The sequence below is a fragment of the Lissotriton vulgaris genome, chromosome 8 (assembly GCF_964263255.1).
Source record: "Lissotriton vulgaris chromosome 8, aLisVul1.2, whole genome shotgun sequence".
Classification (NCBI taxonomy): Eukaryota; Metazoa; Chordata; class Amphibia; order Caudata; family Salamandridae; genus Lissotriton; species Lissotriton vulgaris.
This window is the reverse complement of record NC_141696.1, coordinates 794,835,994-794,853,691: the sequence shown is the minus strand read 5'-3', so window position 1 is coordinate 794,853,691 and position 17,698 is coordinate 794,835,994. Positions and strand designations below refer to the sequence as shown.

At 49.6% G+C, this 17,698-nt stretch overlaps 1 protein-coding gene and 1 long non-coding RNA gene across 2 annotated transcripts in view; one reads left to right on the top strand and one right to left on the bottom strand.

Annotated features, from left to right (window-relative positions):
* LOC147698004 (uncharacterized) overlaps positions 1 to 7,448 on the bottom strand; it is a 189,613-nt gene extending 182,165 nt beyond the window's left edge. The window contains exon 1 of the long non-coding RNA XR_015299169.1: positions 7,202 to 7,448. This is a non-coding gene — a long non-coding RNA (uncharacterized LOC147698004). The remainder of the gene's footprint in view (positions 1 to 7,201) is intronic.
* Positions 7,449 to 9,678: 2,230 nt separating this feature from the next.
* On the top strand, positions 9,679 to 14,910 carry POU3F3 (POU class 3 homeobox 3). The gene has a single exon (XM_086934680.1). The coding sequence runs from the start codon at positions 10,998 to 11,000 to the stop codon at positions 12,207 to 12,209; it is 1,212 nt and encodes a 403-aa protein (XP_086790806.1). The 5' UTR covers positions 9,679 to 10,997; the 3' UTR covers positions 12,210 to 14,910.
* Positions 14,911 to 17,698: the final 2,788 nt, after the last annotated feature.

Genomic DNA, 17,698 nt, shown 5'->3' with positions numbered 1-17,698 from the left:
AAATGCTGCAAAGCCGTGCCTGGGGCTTATTGCTACGGAATATAAACACCTTCCGCACACCGTACACTGGTATGTGTAATTTTGTACAGAATGGATTTTTTTCTGCAACCATCACCAAATAAATGATGCTGCAGAGAGGTCGCAGTGGCGCAGCCGCCATGTCGTGGGTGTTTCTCCCCTGCACACCACGTTGCGAGCGGTATTACAAAGCGGCTGTGACCCTGCTCAGCTTCCAGGAACAAAAGAAGCTGCCGGCAGCCCCCTGCCCCTCCCCTCGCAGCCACATTCAGTCAGATTCATCAGTAGGGGCATAGCAGGCTGCGCTCGCACAAGACCCCAGCGGCGTGCCCTGCGTGCTCGCCCCTGCCTGCCCTCGCGCACCAGTGGGCATCCCCCACGCCTCCGTGGAGCTTTCTTGCTAGTGCCACACTCTAACACTCCTTGCTTCTCGTGTGACCCTCAGTATCCCCCCTGTCTCCTACCCCTTCCCGAAACACGCACACCTTTACTGTGGCCTGTGTGACGTGGGTGGTTTATTTGCACCGTCATCTCAACTACCTTTGGAAGCCTGCTTTGCTTAAATATTCAGGCGTATGAAATGATTAATGCGCGCCTGCCTTAATCAAATATTCAGTCCCAGGCTCCCCTGTGCATTGCCAACCCAGAGGGGGCGGTGGCACCGCATCATATATAAATCACGACGTGTAGGGGACGCTCGGAAGGAGCCTGCCTTTCCGCTCGTGTATAACGTTGTGTGGCCATACCACTGCCTTTCGGGGGCTCTGTAAGAAATGAGGTCACACATCTCATATGATCATATCCCTCTCAGATACCAGAGGAGTACACTCTGCATAACATGTTATGTTATGTTATGTTATGTTATGTTATGTTATGTTATGTTATGTGATGTGATGTGATGTGATGTTATGTTATGCTATGTTATGTTATGTTATGTTATGTTGCGTTACGCTCAGCTTGGCTGGGTTTTGCTACTGTATGTTATTTACGGTACTCTAAGTTCTGTTTCATTATTACTTGCCATATGTGATATATACATGTTATACGTTGCATTATGCAGTTATAGTCCATAGTGGTATTTTCGCAGTTGTATATGACATGTTATATTACGTTACGTCACGCTAAGCTTGACTGGGTTTTGCTACTGTGTGTTATGTACTGTACTGTAAATTCTATCTCATTATTAGTTGTGATATGTGTTATATACATGTTATATATTGCATTATGCAGGTTTAGTCCATAGTGGTATTTTCGCTGTTTTATATGACCTTATTTTATATTACGTTACGTTACGCTCAGCTTGGCTGGATTTAGCTACTGTATGTTATGTACTGTATTCTAAGTTCTGTCTCATTATTAATTGATTTGCGTGTTATACATTGTCTTATGCAGTTGTAACCCATAGTGGTATTTTCGCTGTTTTATTTTACATTATGTTATGCCTCTCTCTGCGTGGTGCTAGTAGCCCCCAGGAGAAGGCACGCGGTTTGTTTTCCCGGATCTCTGCATTACCTTTAAAGTAAATTGGGGACGAAGCCTTGTGCTGTGTTGGGGAGAATGTTATGCTGCTTTCCAGGCAAGGTCATGCGAGAACTTCTGTCGGTTATTTTAATAAAATGTGAATGTGTATACATATGTTGAACTTTACAGTATGATATGTTCCGGATTAAAACGCTACATGCAAAAACGGTGTAATACATTAGTGTTATTGTTAATATTATTATTATTATCAACAAACAAAAATATTAATTAAAACAATAAGAACAATAATCGCAATTGGGATTATGACCCGTAAAAGTCATAATTGTTATGAATTATGATTTCAGAATAATGATATTAATAATAATAATGATGATAACTCATGAATCTAGCTACCCTGGCTTTGGCAGACCTCGAGTAATGAGTGCAGTGTTAGTTAGTGGCGCCCACAAATCAGAAAAAAAGAGGCTCAGCGTGCCGGTGTGAAAGGCACCCCACCCCCACACACATGAAAAAGAGCAGCCTGGGCTTGACCTGCCGCAATCTGCGCCAAGCTCCTCACACAAAGGCGCGTTCAAACGTCGCCACCCACCATCAAAAAAACTCTACTGCAAATGCGGAGCTGCCCAAAATGGCCCCTGTAGCGTCGGTCCCCAAAGTCACGCCGCCATTGGTAACCTGTGCGCTCGGCGCGAGAAAGGTCCCCGTGTGTCGGAACAGGGGGGGGGGGGGGTGAGCAGGTGTTAACTGGGGTCTTCACAACACACCCGCGAGCGCAGCTCACTCCAGGGTTGCCCTAAACACCCCTCATCCCCTCATCTAAGAAGCGGGGTGGTATCTCCTCGCACGTGCTCCGTGAGGGACAAGTGCATCTGTCCTAACTCAGGTCAAAATAAATAAACAAAGTGGTGGCTCTACCATGGCTTCACGGGGGAAGCACGTATGTGCGCAAACGTCCATTACATTTGCATACTCAATGAGTGACAGTGATTGACAGCTCCAGTCTGCATTAGAAGATGCACAATAAAAAGACAAACTTTATACCCACCGACGCCGGACTGTACATTTATATAATGAACTCTAGGAAGCACGCCTTGTTTGACGAACACGCTTTGAGATGTCCTGCTATATTTTCCTGTCGAACAGGCCTCTCAGAGACAACCTTGCTCGAGGCGCCCTGGGCTATTAATAATCAGTAAAAGTCCCGCTCAAATAATGTAGAGAGTACGGATATCAGAAACCAATTATAGGTTCCCTTTGAGCCTTGGCTTTGAAGGAGGTGACAGAACCAAGTGTGCTTACATGTGAAGACGTGCACGTGTGTGCGCGCGCCTGCCTTCAGACAGCCACAGCAGCTTCCACATTAATTATTTTCCCAATAATAGGGTAATGCTTTAAAACTAAGTGTAGGTCCCGAATGTGTCCTCGGTTAGCTTTCTGATATTTTAAAACATGTGCCTTTACATTTTTGGTTTAAAACTAGTTTTGTGGGTAGCAGTTGCGATTTTAGGATGTGTGTTAAAATAGTTGTTTTTTTTTATTGTGAAGAAACGGTCTGGCGTTTACCCTTGTTCCTATCGCATTTGAGCAAAAGTACTCAGAGAAACTTGTTGTATATCAAAAATAAACATGGTGGCTTGCGCCAGCAGCAAGTGCAACTGAAGCCTGCTGTGCTCATTGGAGGCAGGAGTGCTTCCGGGGCATCGCTGACGCACTTACCAGCAATAATAACTGGGCCGCGTGCTGTACATTTATGATTATGTCCACCGTATCTTGCCAATGTAGTATCTCAATGTTACGTTTCTTTTGTTTACATTTTTGATAACTGTTTTCCTGACCAAATGCAGGTATTTTGTTGTGGGTCTACCATTTCAAAAAGTTGTAGAGGACACTGGCTCCTTCCTTCAAAAACTCGCCTACCATTGTTCATGGCAGCCCTGACTGGAAATACAACTCACAACTCTGCCGAAGTGAACTTCCAATATTTACGCCGCTGTAGTCTTCTAAGCGCTAGGAGTAGTCCAGAGAGCTATGCCTGAGCCACAAGGCCTTGGTAAAAAATCAAAAAATTCCAGTTGCCTCCTAGAACAGATCATACTCCTAAAACGTCGACTCTGCAAAAGGAGCGGTTTGCAACAAGTCACTTGTAAAAAAAGTTTTTCTGGAGTTGGAGCGTAGAGTTATGAATGCAACATGGGGGCAGTAGCTGTCATTAAAAATACATTTTCCTCTGGTAAAATGTAGGAGTGTGTGTTAAGACATATAAAGTCAACATAATGCTGTGTGGTATATTAAAATGACCGATTAATTGTCTGTCGGGGGCAGCAAGGTAGAGTACCACTATGTTGGAACACCAAAATAGGTACAGAATTTAAGTTGTCTTTTAATGCTGTTAAAGCAGCAGGGAGTCATCTCACTAAGTACAAGCAACAGAAAAGATGTAAAACACAATATTTATTTCATGTAACATATCCAAATAGTTCTGCATATTGTGTGTATTACATTAGGCAACTTGTGTGTATTTAAATGTTAAGATGTCCTCGGCATCTGGCCGTCACTTCGGAATTCTAAGTACATCTACTTTATTACAATGCAATTAGATATCGTGTTTAATATGTTAGTGCATTTATCGAGGCGACAAAGACACATGTTTTATGTAGGACTCCTCTCAGATTATGCCAGGTACGGATCTATCCTCTGTAAGAAAACGTGGGTCCTTCTGTCCCGCACCAGTTTCGTAAAACAAAATGCGATTTCACTTTATTTTGGACTTTATACCCTAAGAAATAGCAGGAAGGCGACTTTTCATCCTGTTTCAATTTCCTCGCTCGTGTGACGTCTCGCTGCGCCCCCTGCGGGCCAGTAATATATCGCTGGCTCCCACAGAGCACTTGCAAAGTTTATTTTGCTCAGTAAACCGTACCACATAAAATTAATGACAACCAATAAAATTAGCTTATATGTTTCAACTGTTAAAGTTCAGAACACAATAAAGCTAGTTTTAGTGAGTTTGGGAAGCTCTGCTTTGGCTTGTTTCTCCCAACCCTTTTATCCAGAGCCCAGTGCACAAACATATAGCTTAATGTGGCCAGTGTTCCTTCCTTTATTTCACTCTCTATGGCAACCAATATGTTCGCCTCAGAAATGTTCCCCCATCAAGGAAACAAATGATCTTCGGGGAGAAGCTCTCTATGCGGCATCTGTTCCAGTGGGAAGCACGGCGTTAACCCCAGCGCTCAAGCGGGAGCCAGTTTGGGAGCGCCGAGAAGAAGTCGAAATTTGAGCGAGGGGCTACCCCCAGCTGCAAAGTAAACATACGCATCAGTTTAGGGCGTGTTATGTCGGGGTGATCGTCGCCCCTTTTCTCCTAATGAATTGTTGACCGCTATTTTGGAATCTAAGCGGTATACAAGTGATGTGTATTCTGGGGAATTGTGAAGTGGCTAGACTATTGAACACATTTAGTGTAGCTTTTTCTTTTTTTAAACTGAAGTTGTCGTGTCCCCAGCCCGACACGCCTACCATCCGGTCTGCCCACTTGAGGGGTTAAACGCCTGTCATAATCGTCTCCCAATCGTTCTGCCCTCGAACATGAACACACCTCATTTTTTCCACCGGACCATTAGTTTCATGTAAGAGGTGGGTAGTGGTCATGGTGTATAACGCGTTATCTTAAAAACAAGCTGCAAGGGTTGTCAGTGCTTGGGATATCCCAGTGTCCGGTTTGAGGATAGGAAGCCCGGGGAAGCTGTCCGGGCACCGAAGGGGGGGGGGGGGGGGGTGACTTAGGGTGCCTAAGTAGTCTCTCAGATAACGGGGTTCGCAGTATGCGGAAAGGGGGTTTCTCTGGGAGCCCGTGGAAGCTGTTAATACATGAAGGCCACTGTGTGTGTGGGGGGGGGGGGGGGGGGGGCTGTCTGCCTGAATGAGCTCACTCTGCATAGATTACCTATTATCCGGGGGGGGGGGGGACAGGGGTCCGGGTGCCTAGGTGGGGGAGGGGGACTTTTTGGGGGTACCCTAATATCTGGTAAGATGGAGCTCTGGCACCCTGAACCTGAGGAGGTTGCCAGTGCTGGAGCCATCCGTTACCTATGTCGCGGGGACGGGGGACATCAGGTGCCTGGACCATGTACGGGGTCCCTCTGTGTGCGGTGAGGGGGCTGTGCTGATCTGAGAGGGCAGTAAGTACACGGGGTTCCCTATTATGCGATGGGGATTGCTGGAAGCCTGAGCAGGCTGTCAGAGCATGAGATCTCCCATTAGAGGGAAATTGGTGGTGGGGAGGGGGGTTATCCTGTGAACCTAAGAAGTCAGTCAGTGCACATGGTCCCCCATTATCCGGTGAGTGGGGGCGCTGGGAGTCCTAAAAGACCGTCAGTGAACGGGGCCCCCATTATCCAGTGGGTGGGGGCGCTGGGAGCCCGAGAAGGCTGCCAGTGCACGCCCCCGACCCCATTATCCGGTGGGTGCGGGTCGCTGGGGGCCCTAGAAGGCAGTCAGTGCACGCTCCCCCCTCCCCATTATCCGGTGGGTGTGGGTCGCTGGGGGCCCTAGAACGCAGTCACCCCCCCCCACCCCCCATTATCCGGTGGGTGGGGGCGCTGGGAGCCCCAGAAGGCAGTCAGTGCACGGATCCCTCCTTTTCCTGCATGGGGGTGTCTGGGGAGCCTGAGAGGCTGTACGTGCACGGGGCCCCCCATTATCCTGTGGGTGGGGGCGCTGGGAGCTCGAGAAAGCAGTCAGTGCACGCATCCCTCATTTTCCGGCATGGGGGTGTCTGGGGAGCCCGAGGAGGCTGTCAGTGCACGGGGCCCCCATTATCCGGTGGTGAGAGGGGCTGGGGGACGAGAAGACTGTCAGTGCACGGCCCCCATTATCCGGTGGGTGGGGGCGCTGGGAGCCCGAGAAAGCAGTCAGTGCACGCATCCCTCATTCTCCGTCATGGGGGTGTCCGGGGAGGCTGGGTGTCACGCCGCCGCCGGGGCCGCCTCGCAGGGCCGGCAGGCAGAGGTGTCCTGGTTAGTTTTGATTGATGAAGGTCTCCTCGTGTCTCTGGTGGGCGATCATCGCCGCAGTGCTGGGATGCTGTGGCCTCGGCCGTCTGCTGCCAAGTGACGGCGTTAACCCCTCGCGTCCCGGCGGCTGCCCTCTCGCTCTCCTCGCTGCACCAGCTCCAGCTCGTCAGCCCCCGGCGGTGGTGGGTCGGCGGGGCCGCTTCCTCGCTCTCGGGCATAGTCTCAGCGCCTGGCAGCCTCGGGCTGCTGCAGGCACTGCACACTGCAGCACCCACACGAAGAAGCAGTATTATTTTAGGCTGAAAACACGGAAACTAAGGTCTCAATGATAAACCGAGGAAACCAAGCAAGCACGTTAATGGGTACCCCCACCCCCCAACACCCACTCACACTCACCGCGAAGCAAATAGTAGCGCCTAAAGGACTAGAAGGGTCGAATGCAGAATGCAAACATGCCAATATGCAAAATGACATTCCCACAGCGATTTGAGGAGAACGTCCGATTATTGCCACAATGTCCTATAACCCTGACTTCAGATCACCCCCCCCCCCCACACACACACACACACACACATACCCACAGAGTAAAATATGCCCCCAGCTACAGTTGCAGTCCAAATGAACAGCGATTAGTAGAAGGAAGTGCATCACACCAACATTTAAGGAGACCTTTAACCACAACTTACCCACCGAGCTGCAGGGCGGTGGCGACATCCCGAATAAAGTTTGGGGATTCTGGAGGTGTTTTGCAGGACGATGAAACACGAAGGATGAAAAAAAAGCGTGCTCTCAACTCCAGCGAAACGAGCATCGTAGCATTTCCCTTTGCACTGACTCCACTAAGCCGAGCTCTCCACTAGTCTATTATTTTCACCAAAATATATGAAAATTTATGCAAATGTAAATCAGTACTAACTGTTCTCCTCTTGTTATACTTTGAATGTTTTTTTTTCCTCTACCAGACAAAACAATCGCACGCTCAAAGACAAGGGGGTGGGGGGAAAAGGGACCGGCACTTAAAAAGGAGAAAACGTCAAAAACGGCATATATTTGTCGTTGTTGCGTTTTTTTTATTTCGTCTATTCTGTGATTCGGTGAAAGGGGTGGCGCGGATCTGTTTGCGGAGGAGCTATCGCGTTGCACCAGGCCACCTGAGACGTCTTTTGAAAGCCTGCTCTGTGAAATTCATAGCTGCAATTTAAACAAAATCCTCACTGTATATTAATGAAAGACGGCCCCACGGCATCGCTCCTATCCTGCCCATTCAGAGTAAACAACACCACGAGACTTGCTCGCGTTTTTGAGCCTGATCCAAGCAAAATCGGCTGGAAAGGAAAACATGGGGCTCTGGCAGTGACTATGCAAACGTCTGCACCTGGAGATTTCAGATTTATTCAATGAAAACTGTGTTGAGTCCCTGCTGTAAAAAAAAAAAAGTAAAACCGAGGCTGCTGCAGGACTGGAGGGGACAGGAATGAGGCGACGTTGACGATGCAGTTGCCAGTGCTGATCGGTGTTGTAGATTTCCAAATAATGTGTGTTTTCTCTTCTTGCCTGAGTTTCTGACTTTAACCGTGCAGGGCTGGGACTGACGCGGCTCCAGGCGTGTTATCATGATGCAGTCGGCCCCCAAGTCAAAAACATGCTACAGCGCAGGACTTTTCCAGGTACTCTGGAGAACTCGAGCCTGGCGTTGTCCCTAATGACGATTATTACATGGATCTCATCTCATACTTTGCAGCCACATGTCGTAGAAGGCGAATGCAATACCGATTATGAAACATAGTAAAAACATGTATGGACATATCTGAATTGGGTGAATAGATCGATGACAGGAAAGATTTGAGAAAAAACACAGATAGATAGATAGAGAGACAGGCTGGCAGGTAGATAGATAGATAGATAGATAGATAGATAGATAGATAGATAGATAGATAGATAGATAGATAGATAGATAGATAGATAGATAGATAGATAGATAGATAGATAGATAGATAGATAGATATGTGTGGGTGGATGTGTTCTTTCTCGGTTGGATGAATGGATGGATGGATTTATTTAAAAGAGAAAAGGTTAGATAGATAAATACTGAATTGGTTTTTGGGTGAATGGCTCGATGACAGACTTGGGAACAGAGAAAAATACGGATGGATGGATAGATGGATGGATTTCAATGAGAAAATAGACAGATAGATTATACTTAAACAGATGTACATAAGTGTGTTTAAACAAATGTGTAGTGTTTTTCATGTAGGCACCTATTACTTGTCATGAATAGATGATCATTAACACATTGGGTGCCATGCTTTCTTGAGCTTCACTGATTTGTGGAGAATTCCGGGGAGAGAGGATGTTCAATTTCCTCACGTTTTGGCACCACTTGTTCTTGCTTCATGGAACAAGGGGGGGGGGGGGGGTTGCCTGGGTGAAGCATTTCCACTTGGGTGCGCTATCCCACTCCACCACCTGCCCCTTCCTTAGCTGCAAACCCTGTTCACTCCTTCAACCAGACTGCAAGTAAAAAAATAAATGCCAAATTAACTTTAATTGGTTTAAAAGAGATAGATAGACAGACAGACTGGTAGGTAGGTAGGTCGGTAGGTAGGTAGATAATTTCTTGCTGTTCCATGAGATTTCTCAGAGATAACAAAGGCATGGTGACTGGTTTCAAGAAAGCACATTTGTATTATTGAGTTTAGGGTCACACTGTAGGATTCCTTTTCTAACCGTGTTTGCATTTAAATAGCAAATCGCCTATCTTTACTGTGATTTCATTGCCTACTTTGGAGATGAAATAAATGCCTGCGTTTTTTGAACTCGTATCTCTTTACCACTCCACCTACATGCACACAACGCTTTGCACCAGGAAAAATAGACTGCTCTGCAGAGAAGGTCCTCCCTATTGTGAGATAGCAGGTTCTCTTGCTGGGGATCAAGAGTTAACTGTTTGGGAGGAGGTGGGAAGCAAGAGAGGGGGAGATTTTCTCCAGCCTCCCTACGACACTTCGTCTGAATTAAAAAGCAACCAATCGAAACGGCCGGAAGGGGGGCCGCGCGTCCATTTCCAAAGGTGCCAATCACGCAGCGGGCAGCCAATCGGCGGGGGCGCTGCCGCTCGACTTCCTTGTGCCGCGTGCAGCGCGCTGGTGTGCGCGCGCCGAGCTGAGGGTAAACATTGCACTGCGCCCGCTCAGCGAGGGAGGGAGAGCGGCTGCCGGAGCTGTCAGCGCGCGGGGCAATAGAGAGCGGCGGAAGCGGCTAGAGTGCCCGGGCTCATCTGCAGTCGCCGCGCGCTGCCCAGGGAACTTGTGCTGGAGCTGGGGAGCAGCGTTGATGCCCTGGCCTGCGGAAACCAGGCGAACAGTGCATCTCAGGAGAGGTGTACCCAGGCAGGGGTGCACTCCTGCCCTGTGCATCACCGGAGAAGTGGTACCCCAGCAGTCCTAGGAGAGAGGTATCCCTAACCCTGTGGTTCGTCGGAAAAGAGGTACCAAGGCACCACTAGAGGGGAGTTAATGTGGCTGTATGCTCTGAACATTCGCAGAAGCAGCACTCGGAAAGAGGTACCAAAGCAGCAGTGCTTCCAACCCCTGGGCATCATCTGAAAACAGGCATCAGGAAACCACTGGGAGAGTGGCGCCAGGGATGCTAAGTTGAGTAGTGCACAGCACTCCAGCTTCAGAAAAGTGGGAGTAAGACAGCACTGGAAGAGCAGCACCAAGGCAGTGCTAGGGAAGAAGTACACCAGGGGCGTTGCACCCGAGGAGGGTGCATCACTGAAGAGATTGACCCCGACAGCTCTGTAGGAGGGGTACAAAGGCAGAGCTGCAATCCAGAGCGGTGCATTCACTGAGGCAGCACTGGAGGGACCGAGACAGCTCAGTAACCCAGTCCTGTGAAAGAGGCAACAAGACAACACCGTGCCTCCGCGCTCTGCGTCCCTGGGGAAGAAGAACCCGGAAGCACAGCATCACAGAGGTGTGCATCCCTGGAGACATACCAAGACACTGCACCCAGAGCTGGGGATCACCGGCGGGGAGGTACCAATGCAGCACTGTGTGTTTGAGCACTGCATCCAAGATGTATCGGGCTGGGACTGTTAAAAGGAGACACGAGGGCAGCTCCTCTTCCAAGGGGCCCGTGAAGCAATAAAAACTTTCAAAGCTATGCTTCTTCCCCGCCACCTCTGGAAGTTTGGAATATGAAAATACAAGGTACGCTTCTGGGTAAAAGGACTTGAAAAAAAAGTTGTTCCTGTTTACCGAAAGTGTGTAAAGAACCCCTGGACGCTCCGTGTGTCTATGAACTTAGAAAGCGGACTGCATGAAGTTTGTAGCCAAAGACTAAACGAGAGAAGGTGAAGGATATTTGCCGAGGACATCCCGATGCGCAGGGGCAGCCAGGGGCAGAGCTGTTGACCCCAGTATCAAGAGGGACACTTCAGGCACCAATCTGTGGATTGCGGCGGGCAGGGGGGAAGCAATGGCTACGGCGGCTTCTAACCCTTACTTGCCCAGCAATGGTCTCCTGTCGGCCGGCTCCCTGGGCCACTCGGACAGTGTGGTGACTTCGGTGTCGGGCGGCTACCACCCGTCCTCAGTCAAGATGGTGCAGAGTGACTTCATGCAGGGGGCCATGGCGGCGGCCAGCAACGGGGGCCACATGCTGAGCCACCAGTGGGTGAGCGCCCTTCCGCACGCTCCCTCCGAGGCCGGCTCGCCCTGGTCCACAAGCCCGGTGGGCATGGCCGGCAGCCCCGGACAGCAGCAGCAGCAGGACGTCAAGGGTAGCCGAGAAGAGCTGCACTCGGGGGCGCCCTTGCACCACCGGTCGCACCTGGGGCCACCTCACCAGACGCACCCCTGGGGTGCCGCCACCGCCGCCCACCTCTCATCCCTGGGCGGCGGGGGTGGCGGAGGACAGCAGTCTCAGTCCCTGCTCTACACGCAGTCGGGGGGCTTCACGGTGAACGGGATGCTGAGCCCCCCCGGGAGCCAGGGCCTGGTGCACCTGCGGGGGGACACGCCAGAGCTGACCGAGCATCACCACCACCACCATCAGCATCACCACCCGCATCAGCACCACCAGCCGCCGCCGCAGCACCACCACCAGGACCCGCACTCCGACGAGGACACCCCCACCTCGGACGACCTGGAGCAGTTCGCAAAGCAGTTCAAACAGCGCAGGATCAAACTGGGCTTCACGCAGGCCGACGTGGGGCTGGCGCTGGGCACCCTGTACGGCAACGTCTTCTCGCAGACCACCATCTGCCGCTTCGAGGCGCTGCAGCTGAGCTTCAAGAACATGTGCAAGCTCAAGCCCCTGCTCAACAAGTGGCTGGAGGAGGCCGACTCGTCGACGGGTTCCCCCACCAGCATCGACAAGATCGCCGCGCAGGGCCGCAAGCGCAAGAAGCGCACCTCCATCGAGGTGGGCGTCAAGGGCGCGCTGGAGAGCCACTTCCTCAAGTGCCCCAAGCCCTCGGCGCAGGAGATCACGGCGCTAGCCGACTCGCTGCAGCTCGAGAAGGAGGTGGTGCGGGTCTGGTTCTGCAACCGGCGGCAGAAGGAGAAGCGCATGACCCCGCCAGGCCTGCCCCAGCAGCAGCAGGGGGGGCCCGACGACGGCTACCCGCAGGTGGGAGGCCACGACACGCCGCCCCCGCACCACGGCATGCAGACCAGCGTCCAGTGAGGGGGCACCGCCAAGCACAGGGACTCCGAGCCAGAGCTGCCCCGACAGCCAGACTCTTTTTTGTAATACAGACACGAGCCTGAACGACTGCCACAGATACTGTGATGGTATGAGATGGGGGAGAGGCAGACCAGGGGGCGAGGGCCGAACGGGGGACCCGGGGACCCGAGATGCCAGACTTATCATTTGTATGCACACACGCCCCGAAAGACTGTCAGCGACAGTGAAAGGGACGGGGATGTACAGGTACGCCACCAGGGGGCAAGGGAACAGCAGGGAAGCCCCCACGCACCCCCAAACACAGCTGTTGACCAGCTAGACTATTAATGTTTCTATACAAGCAACTCAAAAAGGCTGGCATCACTTTTGTTTTAGTATTGCAAGACGAGAGCCACCTACGGGCACCGCGATGCCCTCCTGTCGCCCCCTGCCGGCACATACACCACATGCTCAAAGCACACGCTGGCCATGACCCTGTGAGGGACTTAGTAGAGGGAAGCATTTGAGAACCATCTCGGTGGAGCCAATAGGATGCCCCCCCCCCCCGCCCCCACACACACACACCTGAGCCAGCCCGAATCTTCATGTTAAGCGCACACACGTAAACACACCTCAAAAGACTGCCACCGCCACTGTGACGGTTATGAGAGCTGTAGAGAAGCCACCAATTGTCACCAATAGCCCTGCACACACGCACCCAAGAGAGACACCAGCCCCAGGTCCCCATATTTACACAGACACACAGCCGCTCAGGCAAAAGTCTAGAGCAAGAACAGCAGGTTCCGAATACAATTATTATACAAGCAGCATACGCACAGAAAGGCACACGTTTAGAGGAGCAAAGCACACACACCTACACACGCAAAGCCTAGAGCAACAAGTCCAGACCAAGTTGCCCAACCACACACAAACACACTTACACAGGCAGCAGATCAGCACCTCAGGACGCAGATTACTATTGTAAACAAACACACACCTGTACGAACACACATATACACCCACAGAGTAGAGTAAGAACTCCAGAGCACCATTTAAGTACACACATATAATTCAAATGACTCCCACAAATACGGTGACGGTATGAGACAGGGGGAAAGAAACAGTGCACCAGCATTGCGCACTCTTTTCTACATTTCAGACAACTGATTTATTTTAAGGACCTATACAAAACGCCCTCCACCCCCTTGGCGTCTACTCTCGAAAATAGCGGTTTAATAGTCTGCTACAATCTCTTCGTCACACCTGGGGAGGGGCGTCCTTGAGCAGAAAGTTCCAGGCCAGCACTGCAACAAATCCTACACTCTGTGCTGCACTCACACATACCAAAAGACTAGTCCTTTCTCTACTGGGGTGGCAGGTTCCCAACCCCAGCGCAGACCACAATCCCCAGTTGTGCAGAGGTTTAGATTGCATTCAGATGCAGCACGTTTGCTCTTGAGACACTAGACGCCCGTGGGTCAATAAAGTACAACATTAAAAACACCAGCCAAACACATAACTGGCACTACAAACACGTTCCACAACGCAACCACAAGAAACTGCCATTTCTAGCAGGGGCTTGTAATGGCTGCTGGTGTTTACCTCTACTGATGTACAGTAATTCAGATCGCTTCCACACACGTGACACTGCCGAGCCCACTGCTGAAAAGACACCCAACTCCCCACACGCATACACACACACGGAATTACCAAGTTTGGCTCTCACCAGCTCCTCAGGTAGAAAAACAAACTCAGTCCTGAAATTATTTTGCGAAAACAATTGTGATTGGCGCAAGAAGGCTGATGCCGTGCCGGGCCTGTTTTTCTTGGCCACTCAGTTCCACATTTTGACCATATGGTTTTTTCAGACCAAGCTAGAAATTGTAAGGCGTAACGTGGCCCAAATAACACACTACCACAATCACAGTCAGACAACAAGACGCAAAAATAACAGAAAACATTGTCATGTGCAAAGAGGCTTCCGTGCCAGGGAGAGGGAACAATGAGACATAAGTGAGGGAACGCAGGGAAAAAATGGCAAATTGTGATCACCTCCATATGAGATTAGTGGGTAAGGTGAGGGGGCCCGGATTAAGTAAACACTGGGGTGGGGAGTGGGGTACATTTGTCAAGATCTCCGGGATTGCCAGCTCCACATCACAAAAAGGAAAATATCAATCATACCATTATAGTATCATTTTTTAAAGAAAATATTTTTTATTATTACTTTAAATATCCTGAGTGCTTCTAAGACTGGTCATTTGAAGAGGCCCTGCAGCTGCGGTTTCACTGCCCGCGGCCCTCCCCGGGGTCTGGTGCCAGGACTGCCGGAAAGGGCGCCGTGGACGAGATTAAAACAATGCTGCTATTTCCGAGCAGTGTTTTTTGGTAGGTTTTCATAAACAGACTTTTCAAAAAGACGGCAATATAGAATTCTTAGATCCGCTGTTGATCTAAATAAAATATTTGCTTTATATTTTCATCAAATGACTTCTTTTAATATTTTATTCGCGAATACCTATGAACTGCTGCAAAACGGTAATTTATTTTTCCCTCCAGATCTTGTATTACGTGTTTTTTTCAGACGAGCACAAAAATATCAGAAATCGATTGAAACAATGGACAGATGTTAGGCGAATAAGGGTATCTTTTCGATGTGATAATTTGACTGTAATTTAATTTGAGTAGTGGTTCCGTAAGAGCTGATTGAGACAATAAATTTGTTTAGAATAAACAAAGTTGCGTCTGGTGCCTAAGGAAGGTGTCTGAAAATGTAAAAATGTTTATCTACAAACTATTTTATACAAACAGTTCGTGAAATTCGGGGTCTAAGATAGAGACATTGGTCGGATTGTCTATTTAATTGGAGCCAGGGTATTTTAAAATGCAAAGCGCAGACTCCATAAAATATAAATTCTATCAACATTATACAATCAGGTATGGATTTATTTTAAATATTGTTTTCGTACATTTAGTAAAATATGTTTTTATGTTATTCGATGGAACTAAATGTGCGAACACAGATCTTGTACCGAACTATGTTTAGGAAACTTGGCCTTAAGAAACTTGATCATGTTCCCAAGACAGTTCGGTGGTTTGACGTTGAAGATTAATATAAGGGAATGGTTTGTTTACACGCATGGTCAGGTAATGATGCGCATGCAGGGGAATATTTAACTGTCAACAAAACCTATCGAAGAACCGACTTAAATATAGGTAACCGTATCTCACAAACATCTTGTTTAGAAGTTTTTTTAATTGTTTGTTTTATATTTTATTTTTAATAAAACCCGGCAACTTGAGCACTTCAATTATCCAAGTTTTATAAAATGTGCAAGTTCACAGTTCAAAATTGTAGCCCGCGTGTAGTGTTTACATGGCGTTTGCTTGGCATGCCGGTTGCCATGTTTCACACTTAGTGTCTGTAGTGGTGTAGTACACGCATTCTTTATTTTGAACAGGTTTAGACAGCAGTAAAACACATGCACTATAAAAACGTTTGTTGGCCACTGGTAATATTCATAACATTCTTCTCTTGGCGCAAATTGCAATCCCTCACCGCTTATCTGTTCGATCTATACATTTTCTACGTTGAATTTTTCGTTTTTTACAAAGTCAGGTCATTAGGGGGGGGGGGGGCGAATTTATCTTTGACGGCTTGTTGGAGAGATTACAATAACCAAACTTCCAGAGGCAGGCCTTTTGTTATTGCTTAACTTCTTGGGAGCAGAAACCTGGCTTTGAGACGTGTGCTGCTGTCCTCGCTGGTCCCAGAAAAAATCTAAACATTTATCACTTGCACTTTCTGGCTAGGAAAACTTGACAGACCTCCGACTTGAATTATATAAGTGTGCGTGTTGTGCGGTGTAAGTCCGCGCGCGGTGTGTGGGAGCACGTTTTGAATAATGCTGGTGGCCGCCGCTCTTTGCACGTGGGTTCAATCCTGTTTCTCACACATGGGTGGCAGCGGGTTATTAAGCGCGGGGGCCGGGGTATTTGAATTTCGGAGCGGGATTTGGCCACGGGGTGTGTGTGAGACAGAAAGAGCCGAGGCCGGGCTGCACGCTGGGCCATTGAGCGGCGGCTGGTGTGCCAGCCGGGCAGGAGCGGGGCTGTACTGGCCTGCCCCGGACAGGGCACCGCAGATTATGGCTTCCAGTGATCCATGCCGCGCGTGCCCAAGCCTGGGGCCCAACAGAAGGCTTCTTGTGATAAGAGCCCACATATGCCCATGTCTAGGTTCCCACAGAAGGCTTCTTGTGTTCAGGGCACACGTATGCCCATGTCTAGGACCCCATAGAAGGCTTCCTGTGATTAGGGCACACATATGCCTATGTCAGGGGCCACACAGAAGGCTTCCTGTGATCAGGGCAAACGTATACCCATGTCAGGGGCCCCACAGAAAGCTTCCTGTGATTAGGGCACACACATGCCCATGACTGGGGCCACACAGAAGGCTTCCTGTGATCAGGGCACACATATGCCCATGTCCAAGGCCCCACAGAAAGCTTCCTGTGATCAGGGCACACGTATGCTCATGTCTAGAGCCCCACAGAAGGCTTCCTGTGATCAGGGCGCACGTATGCCCATGTCTAGGACCCCACAGAAGACTTCTTGTGATCAGGGCACACATATGTGGGCACACAGAGGGCTTCTAGTGAATAGAGCATGCCCACACATAGCCATGGCAAGAGGGCTAACACAGCCCACTCTTGCCCCTGTATAAGAGCACCATAGAGGCCTTCCCTTCCTTCACATGGCCAATCCAAAGAATCTGGACTTGGCACCTCAGCCGGGCCACACATGCCCATGTTATAGAGCGCAAGAGAGGGCTGGGTCACCACACGACCATGAGCACTGCACCACAGAGTCCTGTGTCCTGAGGGCCGGCACTGGGTACCACTGAGGGCTCCCAGTAGCTGGGTCGACATATTCCCATACACAGAGTATGTGGACAGGTCAGCCTCTGACCTGGGCCGCCCATGCTCGGTCATAGGACACCACAGAGGGCTTCCACTGATCCAGGCCCATCCCTGTACGCTGTCGTGCTCAGAGTTTGTGTGTTATTTTAACACAAACTTGGCCCTTCGAGGGTGGGTGTAAATCGCAGCAGCAAGCCTTTCTGCTGTAGATTCTCTGTCACCCTGTTCTTAGACGTCCAGTGAAGAGGTCCCCATACACCAATTAAGGATCCCCTGCTTCGTGTGGCATTTTGTACAGTGGTGTTTCCCTGTCTCCCTTATTTGTTGGCCCTGTGTGTTCTAGCTGGCAGCAAAGGCACAGCTTTTTCAATATCTGGATTGAGATGACTTTTTACAATCTTCAGACAAGATGGTACTCGTCATGTTCTTTTATTTAGGTGTGGATGCTGTAGAGTCTAATGTCTGCCTCTAAAAAAAAAAATGTAACCCCCCCCCCCTCCAACTCTGATGTCTCAGACTCCCTTTATGTCAAAGTTTCCACTTTCTGTGTGTGCATCATTCTTTTTCCCTCTCTCAATACTTCTCTCT

Excerpts from the sequence above, each read along its gene's own strand:
- POU3F3 (XM_086934680.1), top strand. The coding sequence starts at position 10,998 with ATGGCTACGGCGGCTTCTAACCCTTACTTGCCCAGCAATGGTCTCCTG.